At 35.1% G+C, this 23478-nt stretch overlaps 3 protein-coding genes and 1 long non-coding RNA gene across 7 annotated transcripts in view; 1 reads left to right on the top strand and 3 right to left on the bottom strand.

The window, feature by feature from the left end:
- Positions 1-4788, bottom strand: part of LOC110371251 (NADH dehydrogenase [ubiquinone] iron-sulfur protein 5) — a 71378-nt gene extending 66590 nt beyond the window's left edge. Inside the window, exon 1 of the mRNA XM_064037977.1 lies at positions 4778-4788. The gene's annotated coding sequence lies outside the window, so the exon portion shown is untranslated. The remainder of the gene's footprint in view (positions 1-4777) is intronic.
- Positions 1-23478, bottom strand: part of LOC110371207 (hillarin) — a 60510-nt gene that overhangs the window by 13989 nt on the left and 23043 nt on the right. For all 4 annotated transcript variants that reach the window (XM_064037974.1, XM_021327337.3, XM_021327339.3 and 1 more), the window contains exon 4: positions 21670-21872. In XM_064037974.1, coding sequence (XP_063894044.1) covers positions 21670-21872 — 203 coding nt within the window. The remainder of the gene's footprint in view (positions 1-21669; positions 21873-23478) is intronic.
- Positions 18121-19071, top strand: LOC135117897 (uncharacterized). Its single transcript, XR_010277227.1, has 4 exons — positions 18121-18249; positions 18327-18471; positions 18555-18879; positions 18955-19071. It is a non-coding gene; the product is annotated as an uncharacterized LOC135117897 (long non-coding RNA).
- LOC135117896 (uncharacterized) lies at positions 19062-20189 on the bottom strand. Its single transcript, XM_064038327.1, has 7 exons — positions 20122-20189; positions 19965-20031; positions 19852-19887; positions 19651-19743; positions 19499-19573; positions 19314-19405; positions 19062-19221 (listed from the first exon to the last, which is right to left on the bottom strand). The coding sequence occupies exons 1-7, from the start codon at positions 20134-20136 to the stop codon at positions 19069-19071; spliced, it is 531 nt and encodes a 176-aa protein (XP_063894397.1). The 5' UTR covers positions 20137-20189; the 3' UTR covers positions 19062-19068.

Below are 23478 nucleotides of genomic sequence, written 5' to 3'. Positions count from 1 at the left end.
TTTATATCTGAGCACATAAGTACCTACAATTTGAAAATCCTTTACTTCAAATAAATTATATTACGTTGATCTAACACAGACCTATGAATAAGTAAAAAAAAGCATCTGAATAAATACTCAAAACTCTATGATCATTACGTCATCACACAAAAGAAAAATGACGTGTCCACTTTCTTCGGCAAAGGCATTTCCCTGTTCAGCCACATGGTTGATCTGTTGCGTTCGGTTACACAATCGGCCGCCAATCAGACGCGTTCTTAATTAACAACTTTCTATCTGCGAGTCAACGAACGAGCCCGTAGGTTGGAATGACGTTGACTTATAGATTAAAAAATATAATTAAAAATGTGTGTTATGTGTCTATTCATTTTTTATTAATTATTTTTTGCCGACAAGTTAGCTGTATAGACAAGTTCCTCCAACTAAGACTTTTAAGTCTAGATATTAATCAGAGAATATTTTACGAATATATAGTTATTTTCATGTCAATGGCAGAAGATTACAGGGCCTTTCGTTCACTGATCTAAGTAATAACTATTTATTCAAGTAATAGCTTACGGTCTGGAATGTAGAACGTTATTCTTGCTGACCACAGATAAAACTAATGTCCCACATTTATTCCGCAAAGTTATCCGTCTACAATTTCTTGTTTTGGGACGCAATATACGAATTGATCGAAAATGTAATATTATCCTTAGTCTTACAGTGATTTTTTATTGTCTTTGCTTTTAAAATAACTTTTACTCATAGCGTATGCCAAACCCTGATTTGATCAATGGTCAGCAATTTCATGGCTGGTTATGGTTTTTTATCGTCATAGGTACCTAAATGGTGAAACTCTGCCTTAGTCGTATTCTATGAAAAACATAATTCTAGTGCCTAACCATTATAAAAGCCTACACTTCACTAAGAAAACTATTCTTCAATAAATGAACATATACGGCAACCTCTCCGTTGAAGCAGGACAGCAGTTCCCAAATTAGGAAAAATGACGTAACTTGGTCACAAACCTTGTATTCGCCTTACGAGTGAGAGAATGGTACAAGTCTGTGTTGCCAGCAAAAAATAGATCACGTTTGAATGGATTCTGATCAATGATTGATTTCTCAGAAAATTATATTAACCGGTAACCGTTGAATGACATAATACAGTTACTTATTTGAATTAGGTCATGCAGGATTGGTATTCATGAGTCATTTATAAGCCACAGAACACGCAGAAAAAATATACCTATTCAGTAAAAATATAGACTTTTAAAGTGTACCTATATCTGTAAATAAAAATACACTGATAGTTCTAAATTACGCATTTCTATGAAAATTAAGAAACTTATGAGTGTATATCAAAAATAGGTTGCATTTCCTTCTCTTCCATGCCAATATATGTAGACATCGATACGTATCTAGTTGGAAACACCAAAAGACCTAAGAAGAAAACATTAATACCAAAACCACGAATTACGACTGGCAGTACTTAAAAACAATAGAACATCAATGAGCCCAGTTTCCCAAGGGACAGTTATGAAGTAGCATGGTACATGGCTGACGGGTGTGCGTTCGCGCAGCGGAATGTTGTTGAATTTAAAGATTTTAATTATGCAGATAATTAGTGTAAGACGTCCTATAATTGTGTATGGTAAATAAAAATTTGTGTATGCAGTCATTGTGGAGAAATTCACCAAAAACAGATTCCGCTGGGCGAACGTTGGCGAACGTTGTCCTGGCGGAACTTTTTTTAATCCATAGACTTTAGAAGAAAAGAGATGTGTCCGAAAATTAGTGTGTATTTGTGTATAATTGATTATGTATGAATGAAATCAGTGCATGCATAAACTTCGGAGAAATTCAAGTTTCCGCTACGCGAACGTTTGGCCATTAGCTAGTTTTCATATAAAGCGCTTACATAGAGAGCTGTAGATTTTTACATACGTTGTTTTGAATTTGTTTATATTTGTTTAAAAAACAGATTTAGAAAAAGTCGTTGGGTTTAAAAGATAAAAATATAAACGTAAAATACACTTATTAGGTCTTAGTTCTTAAAGTATGCAGTTTAGGGTCTAGATTTTCACGTTTACACAAACCTTGTAAGTGTCTCCAACATGTTGCCAAGTATCAATGATGTTCCTTTAGTAATTAAAAAGTTATAGGATATTTTACCATGAACAGATCACTGTTCACAAATAATGTCGAATATCACGACGTTCTAAAGGAATTGCATGGTAAAATGTATGCCAATAATTAGTTTAATCATTCAACTATTCACTTGCAAAATTTCATGTCATTAAATTCAGTAATTAAAGAAAGACAATTATAATACTGACGGAGCATCGAAACCCTACATAATCCGACCAAGTTCGGATAGCTACAAAAAAGCGGCCGTGCCATATGTCTAAGCAACGTTCTTAACTTGGAAGGTTAGTATATTTATTAATATAGTACAGTTGCGTACACAAGCGTTAGGAAAAAATAAAACAATTGCATTTCTTGAATGAAAAATATTTTTTTAATAATAATGCCACTATCTACGACATTTTAGTTAAAATACGTAACGTTTATTAACGTTACTTTTAAACACGTAGTCAAGTAATTTATGTAAGTAATGATAATAAAAATATTTTTGTACACGGATATTTAAATAGAGAAGTACTTGTTAATTGAAGATTTATTTTTATCGTAGATAGTGGCATCATTATTAAAAAAATATTTTTCAATCAAGAAATACAATTGTTTTATTTTTCCTAACGCTTGTGTACGCAACTGTACCATATTAATAAATACTAACCTACCAAGTTAAGAACGTTGCTTAGACATATGGCACGGCCGCTTTTTTGTAGCTATCCGAAGTTTATGCATGCACTGATTTCATTCATACCTACATAATCAATTATACACAAATACACACTAATTTTCGGACACATCTCTTTTCTTCTAAAGTCTATGGATTAAAAAAAGTTCCGCCAGGACAACGTTCGCCAACGTTCGCCCAGCGGAATCTGTTTTTGGTGAATTTCTCCACAATGGCTGCATACACAAATTTTTATTTACCATACACAATTATAGGACGTCTTACACTAATTATCTGCATAATTAAAATCTTTAAATTCAACAACATTCCGCTGCGCGAACGCACACGGCTGACGGTGTTGTGTCGCTTCGGACGCAATCAGCGGATCGACATGCCTCGCGAGTGTTTCTTACCGCGTTTGTAGTATTTTTGCGGAGACTATGTATGTTTGGGATTGTAGACAGTCTTCATGCGAAGTTTTAGAAACGATGATAATTACCATACCGTACCTACATTGTATTACTTTTTGAAGTTTAACTTGGGACATAATTACCGCGTTGATTAAATATAAGTACTTACTATAATAATTTGGATTTAATAAATATCCAGGTAATATGATGATGATAATTTTGGACGACAACTCGGCACCTCAATCCCCAACTTGATTGACCCTTGACTAATTAATTACGTGACTACGTAACAAAATAAATGCTAAATAAACAATAAGGGATATTCCTTCAAAACACCTGAATACTGCACACCCTACTCACCCGTATTTAATAGCAGATGCAAATTACACACTACCATACACAGTAAGTAATGTTAGTTTTTGTGTTCAACGCTTGTTCTTGTTTAGAAATCTTATTTGGTTCACGATGTCTTTGGGCCTTTAATTACGGACTATGGATATATGGGAGTTTATGTCCCGTGAAATGTAAACACCATGGTATTACGCAAATTATGTGATTGTATTAGATTTTGGTCAGCAGGGAAGCATGATAGTTTAGATATAACATATTGTTTTATTTGCAAAGGGTTGCAAGTCTCTATACGTTTCAGTAAGATCATGTAAAATTCTTATTTCTATTATATTATATCTTACGGTTCCCGACTTATTATGACTCTTGTGTTGCCCGGCGATGCTACTTTCTACAACGAGGTCAGGGAATGGATCTGCCAAAATTCCTACTATGTTTTTTATTCGTTTTAAGTACAAGACTTATTAAAAGATTCTTAGGTTTTCAATTAAAAAGGAGTGTTTTAAAGTTTTTAATCACAGAACATTCCGGATTGCACCTATCTTCTAAGTACATATATCAAATAGCAATGGAAATCAAAAAGGCAGACATTACGTAATACAATTAAGTTACACCATAACAAGACAGTAATTTATGTATTCTAATTTGGAATTTTAATCCTCTTTAAAAGTCAAACTGGTCAGCCTACGATGCTTAAGTATCAATGAGAATCTATGGCGGTGTGTTATCGCCATGTTTACATTTTAAACTTTTTCAAAATTTAATATTAATGAAAACCTTTAGATTCAGTTATTTTAGCAATAAGTATGGTGCCCGGTGGCTATCCGTGAAAACCTGTAATTAAAACTACTTAGGTAGATACTGTTTGCATAAAGAAAAATCGGGAAATTATCCATCTAACCAAAAAGTCAACAAAGTCATTTCTATTAATATTGCTGTCTGTAGAAGAGAGAAAATAATGTAGGATGACCACATTAGGAAATTCATATAATTTAAAGCATTCTGGTATACATCAAGTTGGCAAAAGAAACTATGTAACTTATTTTATAAGTAGTGCAAATGTTGAGTGGGATTTGATGGACTTGTGTGGGCTTCATTCTAGCTTAATAATACGAAATGACATGATTTTGCATTTTTCTGTCATTTAAGCATTTGATTTATTGTCCTAATAATAACATATGTGAATCCATAAACATTTTTGAGACAAGCCATTGATAGTTTTTGTCTCTTCAAAGTAATATTTTTCGTAAAACTAAGCGTTGTTATTAGCTTTTTAACGGTTATACATTTCACGGTTTTCCAAAAAGTAAATAAAAAGTGAGTCACTAAATATGACAGAATGTCGCGTAAGTATAAAGAACAAACAAACGAAGAGAAAGAAAATGTGAATGAACATTATTTTGACCCGGATTTAGAAGAACACAAATGAATTTTGATATTCTACAGTAACGTGGGAAACTGGTCAAAAAGCGTACTTTTTCGTCGTTTTTAAGCGTAGAAGAAAAAATATATTTATTGTGTACATATCAAGAAGTATACACATACTTCTTTAGTTGCTATATTATTTGTAAAATATCTGGCTTTAAATTAAAACATTTTGTACTGAAAATCTGCTTTCTTCTTTAGTTGCACAACCCAGCAACTTCCCATATACTTAACTGATTTTTTGTTTAAAAGTCACCGCTCAAAGCTGCGGAAACAGCGCTGTTAATTTAACAGTTATTATTTATTCCCACGGCTAAGTGAGGTGCACTGTGCACTGTCTGCACTCTCGCTAGGTTCATAACCCACGTTTACTTTAGAACTATAGACTCATTCACTATCCATGTCTACTCCATCCATGTACACTCTCAGGAATGATACCAATTTGGAACTGATAAAAATACTTCGGTTTTTGATGATTATTTAACCAGAGCAGCAGTTTTCGCCAAACTTGATCACACACAAGTAATTTCCGTACACACAAGTAACCTTAAGTATGCACATGTGGCCCATACGCTCGTACACCTCCGCCCGCCGGTTGACATCATAAAATAGTTTCTAAACAAGCAACTCGTGCCATGTGTCGAGTTTGGCTAGAACTATGTATTTTTTTTAAATTATTTGTACCTTTATTAGGCAACTTAACTTTTGACCATTACGAGCCGTGCAAAAGGAAAAATGTACCATAGACAGTACATAGGATAAGTGAAACTGCAGAGCAAGCCTAGTAGTTGGCAGAATGACGAAATGATTTATTGTCTGAATCGCTTTGAACTTGTGGGAACCCGCAGGTTGCTACCATGTATTTGTCTTTATGTAATTGTAAAGCGGCTTGTGATTATAGTTGTTAGTTTTTGAGCTTTTGTTAATGGTATAGCTTCTAGTCACGATAAGACCTTGGAAATTATATCTCGAATTCTTCGGGAGAATCTGTGAGAATGCAGTTTCTCGTCAAGGTTTCTCATTTTCTTTAATGAGTGGGTTACCTACTTGCCAAAATGCCTGAAAATTGACAAAAATGGCGAACATTCTATGAGAACTTGGAATAGAAGTCAAAACATTTGTATAAAAAGATTTCATCTGTCATTGACACTGTTTATGGCACCAGTTGAACTTAGGTAAGCTTATATATCTACCAAAACAATATATTAACTGGTCGTTAGTTATACCTATGTTGGTCGCCATAATGCCAAGTACATACCAAGTAGGATCTCGTTGGAATGAAGCAACAGTCGTTGGAACTAACGTACCATTGTATACAGTAGCCATTACGACAGTCCCTTGATTTATTATGTTTGCCAACTACCTATATTACCATTCCACTTTGATATCTAAACTACTAAGTACCTATATATAGTGCTTTTTGCGATACTTGATAAATAAAGTGGTAGCTACAATTAATTTAAGTCAAGCAAAGGAACATTCCGTTCAGCCTAAGATTGGGCAATCATAATCTGTATTAAGAGTCGATTGCAGATAATGTCATAATTTAAATTGGTTTGTGATGGTGATTAGTTCAATTCTGCAGCTTTGATATCAGTGAATGAAATTGATTATTTTGCTTAGTTTGAATAATGTTTGAAACCTTAATTTTAATGGTTCTGTGGAAGTTAAAAGAGCCATTATGTTATGACAGATTCTGTATTTATTGTTTCCGTTCTTTAGTAAAAATGTAACATCCGATATACAAATACGGTGTTTTAATTTATGGTTAACCACAAGAATGAGTTCCGGTTTTTACAATAAAATGGCAGATTACAAGATCTATTAAAGCTAAAGATGAAATTCTGAGATAAAATAATACATTTCTATTTCTCAGTGTGAATTAAGTAAAGCTTATCTCGACGACCTAAAACTTAATCATTGTGTTGAATAATGTTACGGTATTTTTAATATACACAGACGTGAGAACTGGCGGTCCGAAAGGTCACCGGGTCACCAGCCTTTTCAAAAGATTCAAGTTTTTGGCAGCATTTTCCCAGACGGTCTTAGTACACGTTAATTGATGTTCTAATTAGAGCTAGCAGTCCAACTTTAAAACACTGTAATTAAATACCTAGTCGAATTAAAACAACACAATTTGTAAACATTCTACCTTTTTGGATAAAAGTTTCGATTATATTTTATCTGTGGTCGTGATTAATGTGAAATTGTGAACATCTGTCAATATTTTGGCGCGAATTAACGGTGAGTTGCCGGGTCACTTATTGTTACAAGTTAATTATTGATGATGCTAATTTATGACTACATTTTGTATTTTTATAATACAACACACATATTTGGGTATTAAAGTAGGATTCACAAAACGGCATAATAAATCTTGTACAAAGATGTCTGACAACTTGATCAAATAGAGTGGACAGTTCAAATTGTTCGTGACAAATGGCGTCTGGCGATCCTTTTAATTTAAATGTATCATAAATATCTTGATTGTAGTCTCGCACAATTAATTGTCCATTAAGTGTGTATGATGTGTTCTCATGCAATCACTGAGATATATGAACAGCATACATAAATGTATGATTTGTTATGAATGATCACTAATTTCTAATACTTTTACTGGCATAAGCTTTCACTTGTCCATCTGGTCTAATTTAATGGCGTTTGTAATTTCAGTCGCGTGAGCTGATCGTCTTCAAACAGTTTAAAATAAAATTACGTTTCATTACGCTAATGATTTATACTCCTATTCTTGAGGTTTATTGGAATGACATCTCACTTTTATTGCCTATCATAATATTGCTTATTTCAAAGTGGTAAAAAGTAACTTTTTAATCCTGATAGGTACAAGTTTCCCAAATAAACTGCGCTAATAATCCCAAAAAGCCACTTAACAACAATATAATATAAAACACGTAAAAACTTTAATGGAGTGTTTAAAATTAACAAACGTATCAGTTACATAATAAAACAACAAGTAATACACCAGTTAACAAGATGACAATTAAGATAAACTCTGTACTGAACAATCAAATTGTACTTAGACCCTTTTAATAGCCTTTCTCTTTGCAAGAAAGAAATAATGTATGTTGTCTATGATGACTACACATCTTGCAACACATACCTGTCATCTAGGCTTGCAACTTTATAATCTGTGACGTTATACAACTATCCCATTGTTGCCTTTTCTTCCTTACGATAAAACCTCCTTCCGCACTGACAATCAAGATCCGTTATCTCTTTCTCACAATTCAGAGCTTTCATAAGGGGAAATGGGACGGAAATAGGGTATTTAAGTGACGCTGCAAAATTAAGTTTGAAAGTAAAAGTGTTACCAAACAGTTGGGCCTCGTTAGTTGTTATTTTTTAAGTGTTATGTTGTCGTTTTGAACAATTTATTTGATTACGAAAGTTTGTTATGTTTGCTTGTTTATGGTTGCAGTCATTGGCCATTTACCTACATGATTGGTGGGTGAATCGAGTTCATTAACACTAGAAAGACCGAAATTTTGAACTACCTACAAAGACCAAGTGGGGTCAAATGACCCATTCATGGGTTGTAATGTTTTATTCGTGTATTATGGTTTTAATTTGTATTGATTAACATCTAATAGAAAATAAAAGACCTTAATAGTAATTAAACATCCATTTTTTTATATAAAAATAAAAAAAAATGGCACATTTTTGATGTTTTAGCTCCTTGTTTACATTACAAGAACCACACAAAGGCTTTTTACAACTAATACAAGATTCGTTGGTTTTGTCTGCATTTTTGCACGTAACAATGACGTGACACCGTTTTTTTTTTGGCTACGTTCTTCTTCAGGGTCTGGGGTATGCTATTATTGGGCTGTGAAGAACCTAGATGGCGTGATCAGGGAGTGGGTATCTCGGGCGATAAACTCCCTTGCCAAGTCAAGAATGACCTTTTTTCTCGGATTTTTGTACAAAATCCAAGAATTGGTTGCTGCCAAATTCATAATATCATGAAACACTTGTAAGGGCCAACGAGCAGAAGGTGCTTTGACACTATATTTCTTGGTCATTTGATCAATAACGTCCAGGTACTCCAAATTTGGTAGCATTGTAAAACTTCACCGTGTTCGGCTTCTTTTTTGCTTCTTTTGGATCAACAAATACATAAGAGTGAACTAAGAATCATAACTGATTTTGAAGGTTTTCCTTGATAAACTGTAAGTGCGCAGGTTTCAGAGTTGTGAATATGTGTTTCATATAAACTGAGGGTTGCATTTTTTTATAGTAGCTAGAATATCTCTTCGTATTTTGTTTACCGTACCAACTATTGATGTACGTTTTTCAATTAGCTTTTTGATAAACTTACACTGGTAAAAAAAATATCAGTTGTTATATTTCGACCACTATTCAAGTATGAGTCCATTAGTCAACAAGAATTCAGTAAGAGTTAAGATTGAAAACCAATCCGACTATTATAAATTACATAAATATATATTGCAAAAAAAGTGCAGTCAAAATAGCTTTGTTGTGAACTTATCTTCGTAGGTCCATTTTCCCTGACAACCTAAACTTTTGTTTTTCTTAAAATACGTGCTTGAAAAATTGAACGTGAAAAGTCGTAGTAAACCGTTGTCTTAAGAAAACTGACGATCTTGTCGGTGAACTTGGGTCTTAAACCATCAATTATTGTTGTAACTTAACATACCACTTATGTACATACCTACATATTTCATTATCTACAAACAATACAGTATCAATACTCTATAATGTCCGGTTTTCACCAGCTCAGGCCAAAGGAAAGGACTCGGCCTCGATCACTGCTCATCCGTGCTGTGGGTCATATGATGTTTTATTCAGCACGTAACGCCAACTCATTGTACGCTTGCCGAGTCCATAATATGGAGACTGGATTGACATCTTAAAATATGAGCTTCTCCAAAAATAAGAGTGAAAGCAATTGTTGGTTTATTGGTTACTCGCTACTTTTCGTGGTTCTATCCGGATAGAATATGGCCTATTTCATCTGGGGATAGTGTAGCTTCCCAATTGTGAAAGAATTTTTGGAATCGGTTTAGTTTTGACGCCTATTGAGTATTTTTTTATCATGGGTTATAGATATAAATAAGTTGTTTTTTTTTTCCTTTCTGCTTGGTCAATTACTCAATTACTTTACAGTGCGTAAAGACATGTAGGTTTAGATAACACAGATGTATGAAGGGCGACATTACTTTATGAAGGTGTGAATCAAACTGAGCCTTATGAAGCTCGAGTAAGGCTAAGCCTAAATAACGTTAATTATATTAGCTGTTAGCCGTGACACAAGCAATTAACGCTACAAACCACACAAAATCCAAACAAAATGAATCACTTAAACATGAAACAACCTCGTGTAAGGGAAAACTTATGAATGATATTCACATAAACCTGCCCAGATTCATTCATGGGAAAGATTCGCTTACTACGTAATTTCTAGATACAATTACTCGTTTTTGCTAGCAAAAGAACTGGGTCTACCATCGTCTCCCACTCCTCGGTAACAGTACATTGATTACGTAACTAAGAAAATCTTCCCACATGCTTGACAAAGGTGGTCGTGCCACCATGTATGGTGGGTCCCCATTGGCGTTCGGATTCAGTAATGACCATATATGATTGACGTGTGAGCCATAGCACCAATTTTATTGCTGTTTTGTTCGCTGACTGCTTTTGGTAGGAATCGGTACCTGAATAGAATATAGTCATCGCTCCTAAATAAAGAACTATTAACTGTTTCATTACTGTTTGTTAAACATGAGGTTGATTCGTCAACCTTACCTTCTCTGTACTTTTTAGACTTATGTCTGTCTAAATAACGTTACCGCTTAACAGCCGGGACTCACCAATTTAACGTGCCTTCCGAAACACTAATGGCCTTACTACAAAAACTTTAAACCCTGTTTTACACTTGTCTAATAAAAATTTGGCTGCAAAATGAACCATATGTCAACGTCATAATTTGACATTTTTTTAGACAAGGCATAAACTGACGTTTAAAAGTTTTTGTGGTAAGACGGTATAGATTTAAAAATATTAGCCGGACTTTGCTAGAAGATACCTAGGTACTTGTATGAAGTCTCATATGAAGGTAAAAGTGAAAGCCCTTGAACAGGTCAGTACTAATCATGTAAAACCCATTAGGATATCCCACCCATAAAGTTAATAAAGGAAAGGGTGTATTTACCCGTGGGTGGACAACGTTATAAACCATGATTATGATACTGAAACTTAAGCTAATATTCATCATAAACTGTTCATAATTATTGTAGGCCTGTAATGTGATCGTGAGAAAATATTGCAGAACTCTAGTTAAGCTTGATAGAATTTAATTAGGTTTAGATAATATGGAGCTACGCCTACACGTTAGGGTGCGTTTGAATGTGCTTGTTCTCTCAAATTATTTCAAGACCCAGGGCATTCTTTTATTGTTCTCTAAGCGTTTTCAAATTTAAATTAATTTTTTAAAGATTCTGCACCTAGTAGGTACTAAAAGATCAAGTAAGAATGATCTTGTTCTAGCTTAATTTCTATAATAATTGTTTGGTCTTAAAGCATCCTTATTGAAAGCTATTGGCATTCTGAAAATAGACTATAAACTAAAAAGATTTTCGCTTGGGCTTGAACAGATTCACGTCTCGCTTCCGAAAGATTCCAAGAAAGGCCCAAGTAGGGCGAGAGATTTTTCATCCGGGTGAATAAACTATGATAAAGTAATTTCCTAGGCATGCAAGTGAAACCAAGAGCAACACATATAGTATAGAATACAAAACGATCTGAGACATTTAAGGCGGTTGCTGATAGAAATGACATTCGGTGAGTCAGACTAGGTAGAAAGGAGGTGCGAGTGGGTGTCATAATATGGCTTGACCGGCGAAAAACTCATATTATGAGGGTTATGTAAAAACTAGTTTTGTTGCTTAGTAATTTCACACAGTGATGAGTCATTATTTTAATATCAATTAATATAAGAATGCGAAAATAAGACCGTCGCTTTTACGCCCAAACTACTGAACTACTGAACGGATAGTCTCAAGTCTGAGAAAGGCTCCTTTTTATCTAGATGTGGGTAGTACTTTCCTCAGGATGCAGGAGGAACCGCGGGGAGCACTGGTATTCCCACTGGCGACTAAAAAACTGAATACCTTCCTCAAGAGCTGCAAAGAAATGCTGCAGAAACACTTAGTTTTATTTGAAGAGCAAGCTTACAGTAAGTTAAATGACAAGGGTGCCTTAGATATACTGTTTACAATCCAATTACATTAATCAACATGAGTAACATAAAGAACTATTTGAATAACCTATATTGAAACAGACCTATTCAAACAGCGATACCCTGAGTTGATTGATTCAAATGTCACCTCTATCGTCATTCCGCATAGTCTACGTACGTATCTCAACTTCAACAAACGTCTTCATTAAAGCACGTAGTATACTGGTATACAATGGCCAGCATTGGCCATCATGTGAAGAGGCACTGTGGAGCCAGCACGGTACAATAATTCCTTTGTCTCATCAAGTATTATCTGCGATGATCATTCGTACGTAATCGCCGAGTCACGGCAGATTTCTCGATGCTAAATGATGACTGCCGATTCGAGAGAGTAGCTTTGTTGTGGTACAAGTTATGAAAAATGGCGGATGGAACTTGTTTTTGACAGTTTGTTGACATAATTCATGCCCTTTTTCTAACTATGAATCTTTATTAATATTGTTTTTACTTGAACACGCTAGTCTCAAAAAATATTGCAGTGTTACATAGCTCGCTAATTGAGGGAGGCTGTAGTAAATATACTATAAGATATAGTTTTGATAAACAAACCTTTTTGACGAAAAAATATATTAAACTGTGTAGAAGGACAGGTAAAGAGACAAGTTACTAAGGGCCCAATTTCACTTTATATTTTTACGCTATAAGATTAATTCAATTTAAATTGATTAATGTAAAATACAAAAGACATGGCTGCTGTTTCGTGACAAGCATTTTCCACTTAATTCACACGCATTTTGATCATTAAGTGCGTGCGTTTCGTTAGAGAAATACGCAATAGACACACAATTTGTATTGCGTTAGATGTATTTGTAACAGATTGCGTGCAACAATCGAAATAATTGAATGATTGAGAACGCGTATTAATGGACTTGTTTTTACATAATGTGTATTTACGTGATTTATTTTGTCACGCATGAAAACAATATTTTAAGCGCAATTACATAGTAGCTGTCCTGGTTTCACTCTCTTGTAATGTCAATTACAAAGACGTATTTTGTTTTCTCTGTAAATCTGATAATTAGCTTAATTGATTTAGATCTAAAAAAACATTGGAAATAGAATGACAACTGAATTCTTTAACACATTATCAATGAGTTGTATACTTTAATTCATGTAGGTAAACCTACATGAACAACATACAAGATACATACATACATGATACAAGTATACAACTCATTTATACATATAGGTATCAATTAAACTGCAAAAATAGAAGCAGATAAGTATATACCATACAAAAAAGAGAGTGTAAGAAATATTTTCTCGTGTCTTTATCTCACCGAGTGACAAAATTTTAAAATTACACCTAAATACGAAGTCCTGCTAACCCGCCACCATTTCTCACTTGGGCCACCCCCCACAAGCGCACATTCCGCGAACACACGCGATATGTTCTAGCCCAGGGCACAGGAATGCGAGGCAGATGCGCCGATATTGCACCGCAAGCCAGGAAAATACACCTTAATACATAATTGGCGAGCAAAAACCATTCGATTGTTGAAGACGAAGGTAATCAACACTGCTGTAAAACTGTTACAGCGAATACACGGAACTACACTCTTTTGCAAAAAAAACGGGCACCTATGCGAAATCTTAGTTTTAAGGACTTTACGTGTATTTCAAAGGGTTTTAATGATTGTAGTATGTTTCTAGCATCAAAAGAATTAGCCGAGCATGCGTGAGAGTGTATTCTAAATTTGAATTTTGTACAATTGCTAAGAAATTGGTTAAACTTTGTTTTGGACTAATTGCTGGCAGAAAGTTCGTCGGTGTTTTGAAAAGTTTTTGAAGTGATTTTCAGGAAAATGATAATGCAGTAATTTAATTAATGATTAATGTATTTTTTTATTAGATCAAAACATTTTTGAAAAACTGTGCGTATTTGATAAAATTATCACCTGCTCTAAATGGGCTATACTGATGATTGATGGCAATGTTAAGAGTTTCGGTATTTTAGTGTAAAGCGTTTCTACTGTTTAGATATTGTACCCACGTGTTTTAAAATATCGCTTTTTCATAAATAAACACTATTTAGAAGAGTATCAGTACCTTTGGCTGCGATAAAACCAATTTAAAGTAAGCAGTGCCCATCACAACTCGTCTCCTATAGGACTTTGACATTTTTAAAAGTCTTGAAATTCTACAAAATACAGAAAATAGCGCATAGACTGTGAGCACGAGGTCTTAAGGTCTCGTAATCACTGATTTTTAAACAACCTCGTCTCTTGGGAAACTCCGTAGACCTCTGAAGATCTCTGAGTCTGAACGTTCAAATAGCGTGTTTTCATCACACGGATATTTTATTAAATAAACTTGCCTACACCGAGATTTTCTGGCATCTGCAGCACTTTCCTGCTTAAATCATAACAATAATTGGCTAGCTGCTCATTTCTTAAGAAACATACGTTTGGCCAATAATTTTGAATTCTTGACTCCCTTTCAGCTAAATCATTGTTTAGTAACCCGATACCTACGGAGTTATCGAGAGCTTCAATGAGGCAATAATTTGACTTTTTAGATAGCTTTAACCCTCCTCATCATTTTTCATGTGGTTAATTTTAACATTTATCACAAAATTTGGTATTTTTTGAATGTCAAAGTCCGATAGGAGACGGGTTGTGATCGGCACTGCTTACTTTAATATTGTTTTGTCGCAGCCAAAGGTACTGATACTCTTCTAAATAGTGTTTATTTATGAAAAAGCGATATTTTAAAACACGTGGGTACAACATCTAAACAGTAGAAACGCTTTACACTAAAATACCGAAACTCTTAACATTGCCATCAATCATCAGTATAGCCCATTTAGAGCAGGTGATAATTTTATTAAATACGCATAGTTTTTCAAAAATGTTTTGATCTAACAAAAAAGTACATTAATCATTTATTAAAACTGCATTATCATTTTCCTGAAAATCACTTCAAAAACTTTTCAAAACACCGACGAACTTTCTGCCCCAGCAATTAGTCCAAAACAAGGTTTAACCAATTTCTTAGCAATTGTAGAAAATTCAAATTTAGAATACACTCTCACTCATTCTCGGCTGACTCTTTTGATGCTAGAAACATACTACAATCATTAAATCCCTTTGAAATACACATAAAGTCCTTAAAACTAAGATTTCGCATAGGTGCCCGTTTTTTTTGCAAAAGAGTTTATTTGCTTTGAATTGTTTTGGTATTTGTTGAGACAGGTAATGATACAATTAGAAAATAATGAGAGATTCCGCCAGTTTTGGTTTGCACGAACATTCAACGCAAATGTTCTATCATTTGAAGTCTATGATTCAGTTCACGCTAAAAATGGAATTCTGAAGTTTACTAGAAGCTTTTTCTGAAGTAGTATTGACTTCACAGTAGTCAAATTTTTTTTTGTCGCGATCTATGTAAAAGGTAAGAGCATTCGTATCATTCCCTAACTTATTTTTAATTAATTACTCGTGGACTACTAATAAGTCGCGGTAGTAAGACGCAATCATCCAAAGAAAGGTGCGATTTTGAAACAAAAGTTATCTTTACTTTTTTGCTACCAATCAGTTGACTGCATTTACAAAACAACAACAGCATAACAAGCCCTTTCGGTAATCGCCTACAAAAACGACTGTTTTTGTTTACACCAAATTGTCTGATTATCCAATTATAAAATACAATAGTTTCGTAAAACCACAAATCGATGATTTAGCAAGCAGTTGTTATAACAAGTTACAAAAGATCTATTGTAGCGTGGACAATTTTATCGATCCCGTCATGCGATGCTTAAACGCATTGCGATAGATCTGTATGCAATCATATTAGATTGATTTACTTTGACAACACGATTGATAAATGAGCTATATTATTTATTGTCTTTGTTTGTTTTTATTGGAGTGCTAAGACCTAAGAAATCTTGAAAATTACTCCTAATGTTTCATGCAATAAAAGTACCTAAGACAATGTTCAATTCAAAGTACTGTCTTTTCTCTAAAAATATCTTTCTACAATTTAAACATGTAGGTATTAAAGTCTGATGATACTTTAAACAATGACAATAAAATTGTTCTTGAATGACTCCACTTCTCTACCAATTTCTTTAAAGAAAAATTACACCTATCATACATATCATTCTAATCCTATCAATTATCACAAAACGCGAAAGAAACCAGATCTGCAAAGCGGTACCAAAACGGCTCATCACAAGGCGACTAACATTCAAAGCTAACTGCTCATTCATTAAGTAAACATATTCCCACAACCGGTATAGGTACAAATAGCAGTCAGCTTAGGCATAACGGTGGATTATGACCTTGTGACCGCCGGGTGAGGCCAGCGAGATTCTCCACTTCTAACGCCCAAGTTCACCGACAACGTAACGTCAGCTTTCTTAAAAGAAATTATTGTTTAAAAACCATTAGAAAGACATGTTTTTGTAAATGGTTGTAAAACTCATTACAAGACTTTTCTAATAAGTTCAAACTACTAGGTACTTATCGTACGAAGTTCGATCATGAAGTCCCAGTTCATATTTTCCGACTCTATAATCAGACAAGTTCGATAGTACCATATTATTGTATTGTCATCAGAACTAAACCCAGCTGCCAATTTTCATGACACTACGATACTTGAAAGTCGGGTAAATTAGTTACCTTATATTTCATTAACAAGTTACACATAGGTCGACGTAATAAAAGCATGTTAACAACTATGAATTTTCCCGTTGGAACTTAAAAGTTAAACAGTAGTTTTAAGAAAAAAACGGACGTTTATGTTGTCGGTGAATTTGGGCTTAAGTTATGAAATTAGTGTCACAGGTGTTTTATGTCCTGTCGAAACAGTAGCTAATTCAATGATTGCTGTCTTATTTGTAATGATTACTAGATTATACATTGGCATCCTAACTAATGAAAATGATGTCTATCAAAATGATAGCTTTAAGCCACGTATTCACTGGGAAACAATTGTTTATAAACACTGTTTCAGAAACAAAATCTACGTGTTTCTGAAACAAATAATTTTGTTTCTGTAAACACTACGTGTTTATCGAATGTTTCTGTGCTCCCCAACCGTGGCGGGGAGCACAGGGCCTGCAGTCTCGACAAAGATAGCGATCGCTTAACGACAAAATTCGGTCGATAAGTCCTAACGATCCGATCGTAACGATTTTTGGTAGTCTCTACTGCCAAAACTATCGAGTGTCATCGCAAAGTTACCGAATATTTTCGGTAAGATAACGATTTATCGTTATGTCATAGAATTTCCTTGCGACAGTTTTTGACAGCCCGCTAAGTGATAGCTACTATCGATATCGTTCCTATATTTGTTTATTTTACGTCAGAAAATATTAAATAAATAGTAATTTAATAAATAATGGCTTCTGAATATTTAGCATGGGACTTAGTTGTGCTCGAGCACAGACGCGATGTGCTTATGGGTCGACAAATAGCACGAAACAAGCGAAACGATGAAAATCCCTTGGATTTGGAGGATGGCCAATTTCTTCAAATGTATAGAATTTCAAAGGAAATGTTTCACAGGCTACTAAGTGAACTGCGTCCATCTCTCCAAAGACGACGGCCTTACGGACTTTCTGTGGAGTCCCAAGTAAGTGTCTTTGCGACCTACCGTGCATAAATAATATTTCTATAATATATTTTTCTTATAACTAAGGTTGAACTTTTTTAAATTTTCTTCTTATTAGATACTGACGGCACTCCGATTTTACGCATGTGGGTGCTACCAACAACCTGTTGGCTTGCAGTGGGTTGTAGCATGAGCCAAAATCTGTTAGCCGAGTCATCCGGGCTGTAACTTCGGCAATAAATGAAAACTTTTAAGAAAATATATTAAATTTCCAATGACTCAAGGAGAACGCCATGCGGCAAAACAGAAATTTAGAAATGCCCCACAGCCATTCCCAGGGTAATTGGAGCCATTGATTGCACCCATATAAAAATTTTAGCTCCTAAGACCAATGAGGAGTCTTATGTGAGTGGTCACCATGAGGGCCATTCATTAAATGTGCAAGCTGTAAGTTGACCTTCAGTTCTATAATATCTAAAAATATTGTTTGAAAAATATGTACTTACATATTTAATATATTACAGGTGTGTGACCCTGATCTTATTATTTTAAATATTAATGCTCGATGGCCAGGAGCGAGACATGATGCTCACATATGGGCAAATTCACCGGTGCGCTCAACAATGAAGCGACATTTTGAAAATGGGGACCGCCGTGCTTGGCTGCTTGGTAAATAAATGAACATTATAAATCTGCCTCGAAGAGGTTGCCCATTCGACTTCTGAAATTACTTTGTATTTTTAATCTTTTAGGTGATGATGGATATCCTCTGGAACCGTGGTTAATGACTCCCATAAAACATCAACAGCCTGGCACACCGAATATAAATATACCGAAGCACACTGCTCAGCTAGGAACATCATAGAAAGATGCTTCGTGTGCTAAAATCTGTGTTTAGATGTCTATCACACCAACGCCAGTTAATGTACGAACCCTATATGGCTGGCCTAATAATTAACGCATGTGCAGTGCTCCACAATATGCGGATAACATATAAATTACCGGAACCAGAGTCCACCACATCCATGCAGCTGGTGGATAATAGTAGATTCCATGATGATATGTTAGAAGTTACAGGTAACTTATGAACTGATTTTTTATTTTACTATGTATGTATACCTAACACCAATACATTTTATTTTTGTTATGCAGGTTCTGGGCGAGCTGTTGCAGAGCGCATAAGAAGAAGGCTAATTAACACTAGTTTCACATAATTATTATACTTTTTTTCATTTATGTACTGTTTCAAATAAAAAACATTTTATATCATTTATTATTTTTATTTATGTAATTATTTATTGCGTCAGCTATTTTGTTTCCGACTTTTACCAATTGCAGCGTCGCCTCGGCTTGTACCTTGGCTGCCTCAGCCTGCATCTTGGCAGCATCTGCTTGCGCTTGAGCAGCAGTTGCCAGCATCTAAAAAACGTTGGATTTACTGAATGTGTCTTAATGTTCTCTAGCATGCTAGTGTGTATAATAATTAAGAGGAAATTTACACTATAACACACCTTCATTGTAGCAGCATTTGCTTCTGCAACTGCTAGAAATTCTCGTCGAGCTGCACTATATTGCTCAGAAACACTTTGGCGAGGATTCAGATCTGAAAATACCCAAAATTATTGGTATTGTAGGAATTATTGGCTGACCCACCTGCAGAACTAATGTTTTTATTATAAATAAAATTTAAGCTTACTCCTCTTTCTTCTGGGTCTCTGTCGCAGTGGTGGTGTTGATGATGCAACAGTTTCTGTCCTTCTGCCACGTACTGCTGGAATTATCAATTATAACACATTAAATAAAAATCAATGAAAATAAACATAGGTGAGCAAAATAACTGCAACTTACTCATTTGTAGTACTGGCGACTGAGGGGCATCTTGCACTTGTTCTTGGATGGGTGGTGGTGAAGAACCAGCCGTTGCTCTGCTGTCATTGATTGCTAAAATATTTTGTTAATTAATATTTTGGTAACATTAGTGTACAGATGTATACACATAATAAAATATATTATAGCAGTAACCAACTAGTTACTAAAACTCCAACTTACTTGTTTCAGTCGGTAACAATTCCACAAAATCTCTAGCTGTAATAAAATAAATAGTAACATTAAAATTAAAATAATTATATTTTGAATTGAGTACCTATTAATTTAAAACTTACCCTGAGAATGAGGTAAGGTGAGAACCTCAGAGATTACCACCCCAGCCTCCATCTCATGTTGTAATAACTGTAAATAACAATAAAAGTATTTTTAGTGTTATCAACATTCAAAGATTGAGAATATTAAATTGTATTGAATACAATAATCACAACTTACATCTTCCTCTGGCATAGCGTCCGGGCAGTCTGTCCCAAAGGAATAATCTGCCCCAACTATTGAAATTATCCGCTCTCGGCCTCGGTCAGGGAGCAGTGCTGACGCCTCGGTTGCTACGTTTTGCTTTTTAATTTTGCCGCCTTAAACCTACAATCCAAACCAAGTTAATAATTAACTGACGTGGCATGGCATAATTAAAACCAATTCAATCTTTGAAAAGACTTACCGTCATCCACTGCTCTGGTGTCTTTCTAGACCCGTTAGGAGATTATTGAGCTCCTCGGCAACCTCCCTCCAGCCCGTTTCGAAATTTTCCCGGCCCTGCAAGCCGGTAAATTTCCGCGTGTGCAAATATGGACGCGCTTCTAATATTGATAGTAGTGCATCAATTTGAGCGGGTGTAACACGAGGGCTACGCAGACGCTTACGCCTGAAACATTAAAGTAGTCATTATGTAAACACAGAATACTTCGGATGTATACAAAGTATTCAATTTAGTAAGTACCAAGAATAGGAATAAAAAATTCTCGTTGTAGATGTACTTACCTGACGCTCAAGCTGCTGGCACCCGGCAGGCCTGCGCCTGTTTCAATGACTTCACCGTCCATGAATAGTAATGAATACACCGTTCTCCTTTATTATTATTATAAATCAAACCAATGTTCAAGTGCACAAACAAACTTGACATTGACAGTTTGTTTATGTTCTATGTCTGTATTGCAAGTACGCAAACTATTAAGATCTTTAATATGTGTTTTCTTAAAAAACGGTATGTTTTACTTACACGGTTCGATGCAAAAAGTTTTAATATGATAAGGTTCATCTATTTTCTTTATAATTGTCAAAGGAAACAAAATTGGTTGTGCAAATCTTGTCTACCATTTCTCCCTATAATACAAGGATTTTTTTTACATGCAACATTTTAATACAAATTCACCGCACTATGAATACGGTTTTCGCTATCGTACCGACACGAATATGTCATGATAATTAGCGATGTTGCCCGCTATCTCGGCTGTCGAGACTTGCGTTTATCGTTACTGTCGTTATGGCAAGCGAATATTTTCGTTAATATTTAGCGACTGTCAGTTTGCGATCGAATCGCTATCTTATGTCGAGACTGCAGGCCCAGAAACAAATCAGTTGCGCAACATGTGCATACAAGTGTGGACGCGTGTTTCATTTGTTTATAAACGCCAAATAAACATATTGTAAACATCTGACGGTGTGGACGGCAGTTTCCGAAACATTGTTGCTGTAAACATCTACGTGATGTTTCAGAAACTGTGTATCTGAAACATTGTTTCCCAGTGAATACGTGGCTTTAAATTCCTAACATTTCAACTCTGCCGTCATCATCCGCAGTTTATTCTAGTTTTACAGATATGTCCCAATTTTCAATTGTTTCTACTTCGAGTTAGGAAAATATTGTTTCCGTAGCTAAGGTGAAGTAGGTAATGTTGCACTTTTTCATGAATGGAACATAGATTTGGATCAGACCAATCGTTCTCGAAAAATCCGTGAAAAATCCTTAAAATTAAAACTCACCAAATAACAATCAATGGGCTTCTCCCTGGGTCTATGGTACGCCTTCTGCAATTCCGTCTGTTTGAGCGCATGCGCGATGTGGAGTGCGCTCGCGTCGAACCGCCCGTACTGATAGTCGGGCGTGTCGCGCGACAACTCACGCGCGGGCGACGCGTGCGCGCTGCCGCCATTTGTCGTGCGTGTCGGGGATACTGCTGACAAGACTGGAACAAAGGAATTAGTGTTATTTTCCGAAGTTTTAGGGTTGATATTTAGATAGAAATGATGAGAATAAAATAAGTAAGTTTGTAAAAGGTTGACCTAATAGCCAAAAACTGGGGCTTTCTAGGGTCATTTTGGGAATCAAAGCTGTCAGTCATATGAATAGTTAGAACGCTGGCATGTAATGTAAACTATTAGGGTTTATATTGCAGTCCGAAAAGAAAGGGCTGTCCCTCCTGGACACGATAATCGTGACGTTTTCAAAGTCAGAAATTCAAATTCATCCTCTGACTAACGGCATAACAAACTCGCTATAATATTCAGTAGTAAACTGCGCAAGCTATGCAAAACATTAATACACCTGCATCTTAGACTGCAAGACGACACGAACAGCACGAAGCTGGTTAGTCTAATGACAAGTTTCTTCAGAATACATATCATTTGCACTAAACGGCATTGAAACAAGACTCTCTTCAGAAGAATCTCGATTCATAAAATGAAGACCAATCAAAGCTAAGGCTACACTAACGGAAAATGCAATAAACGAGTGATTAGCGATCGTACGCACAGCCGCCCGTGTGTATCGGACCGCAGGCCTGTAGTTAAATTAACTGGATTTTGTGTACAACCCGTAATAACGTGGTAGAACTGGACATTGGTAGTTAGCTTATCTTGTAATCAAAGAAATATGTTGGTGTTAGCGTAGAAGAATGAAGAAAAACATGAAGATTATTATAACATGGAGATATTTTAATCGGTTCATTACACAGCGAGATCCGATAAAGGTGTAAACTGTAAGTACCCATAGGTCAAAAAAGTTACCATGAACTGGAAATCTGCGTACATCTAACTTATCTATACTATATTGTAAAGCTGAAGAGTTTGTATGCTTGCTTGCTTGAACACGCTTATCTCATTTCAGGTCAGTTTGAAAAATTCTTCAGTGTAACATGGAGGAGACTACTTTTTATTCGGGTGCAGAACCCAAGTATTTTTTTACAAAATATTTTTCTTCATAGTACTTTACTCAAGAGATAGAAAAGCTGCGATGAAAAAATATGCACAATATGATAAGGATCTAAGCAATTAAAATAAAGATGATATCATCAGTTTTGTAACTGTTCTGTCTAGAAACTGCGTGTCCTTGCGTGCAGTTGGCAATTTGCCAACCTAATAATTATGTGCATTTGTGATCTTTACACCTCATATTAAGTATATTACACCTTATTATCATAGTTATTTTACATGCCACATATGCGTGATGCTTGTAATTTTATTAGTCGCTAGCATAAGAATTGCATGTAATTTACTGTTCTCAGATAAACTACCACACTTGTGGTAGTGGGCGAATTTCATGCATATTTAATTTATGATATTTATCAATTTTGATATCGTGCACACTGCACATACATATGTAGGTACTTATTTAATTTATACTTCATCCACAAAAACTCTAGATATGCAAAAAGTTTCAAAAGGAGATCATTTATTTTTTATACAGTCACGAATGAAATGGTCTTTCACTCTATTTGTAGTGTAGTTTAATTTACTTTTACTTTATTCTAAATTCGCAGTTAACATATCGATACTTAAGATATAAAATAGGTC

This window comes from Helicoverpa armigera, chromosome 15 (assembly GCF_030705265.1).
Source record: "Helicoverpa armigera isolate CAAS_96S chromosome 15, ASM3070526v1, whole genome shotgun sequence".
Classification (NCBI taxonomy): domain Eukaryota; kingdom Metazoa; phylum Arthropoda; class Insecta; order Lepidoptera; family Noctuidae; genus Helicoverpa; species Helicoverpa armigera.
This window is presented reverse-complemented; position numbering and strand designations above follow the sequence as displayed.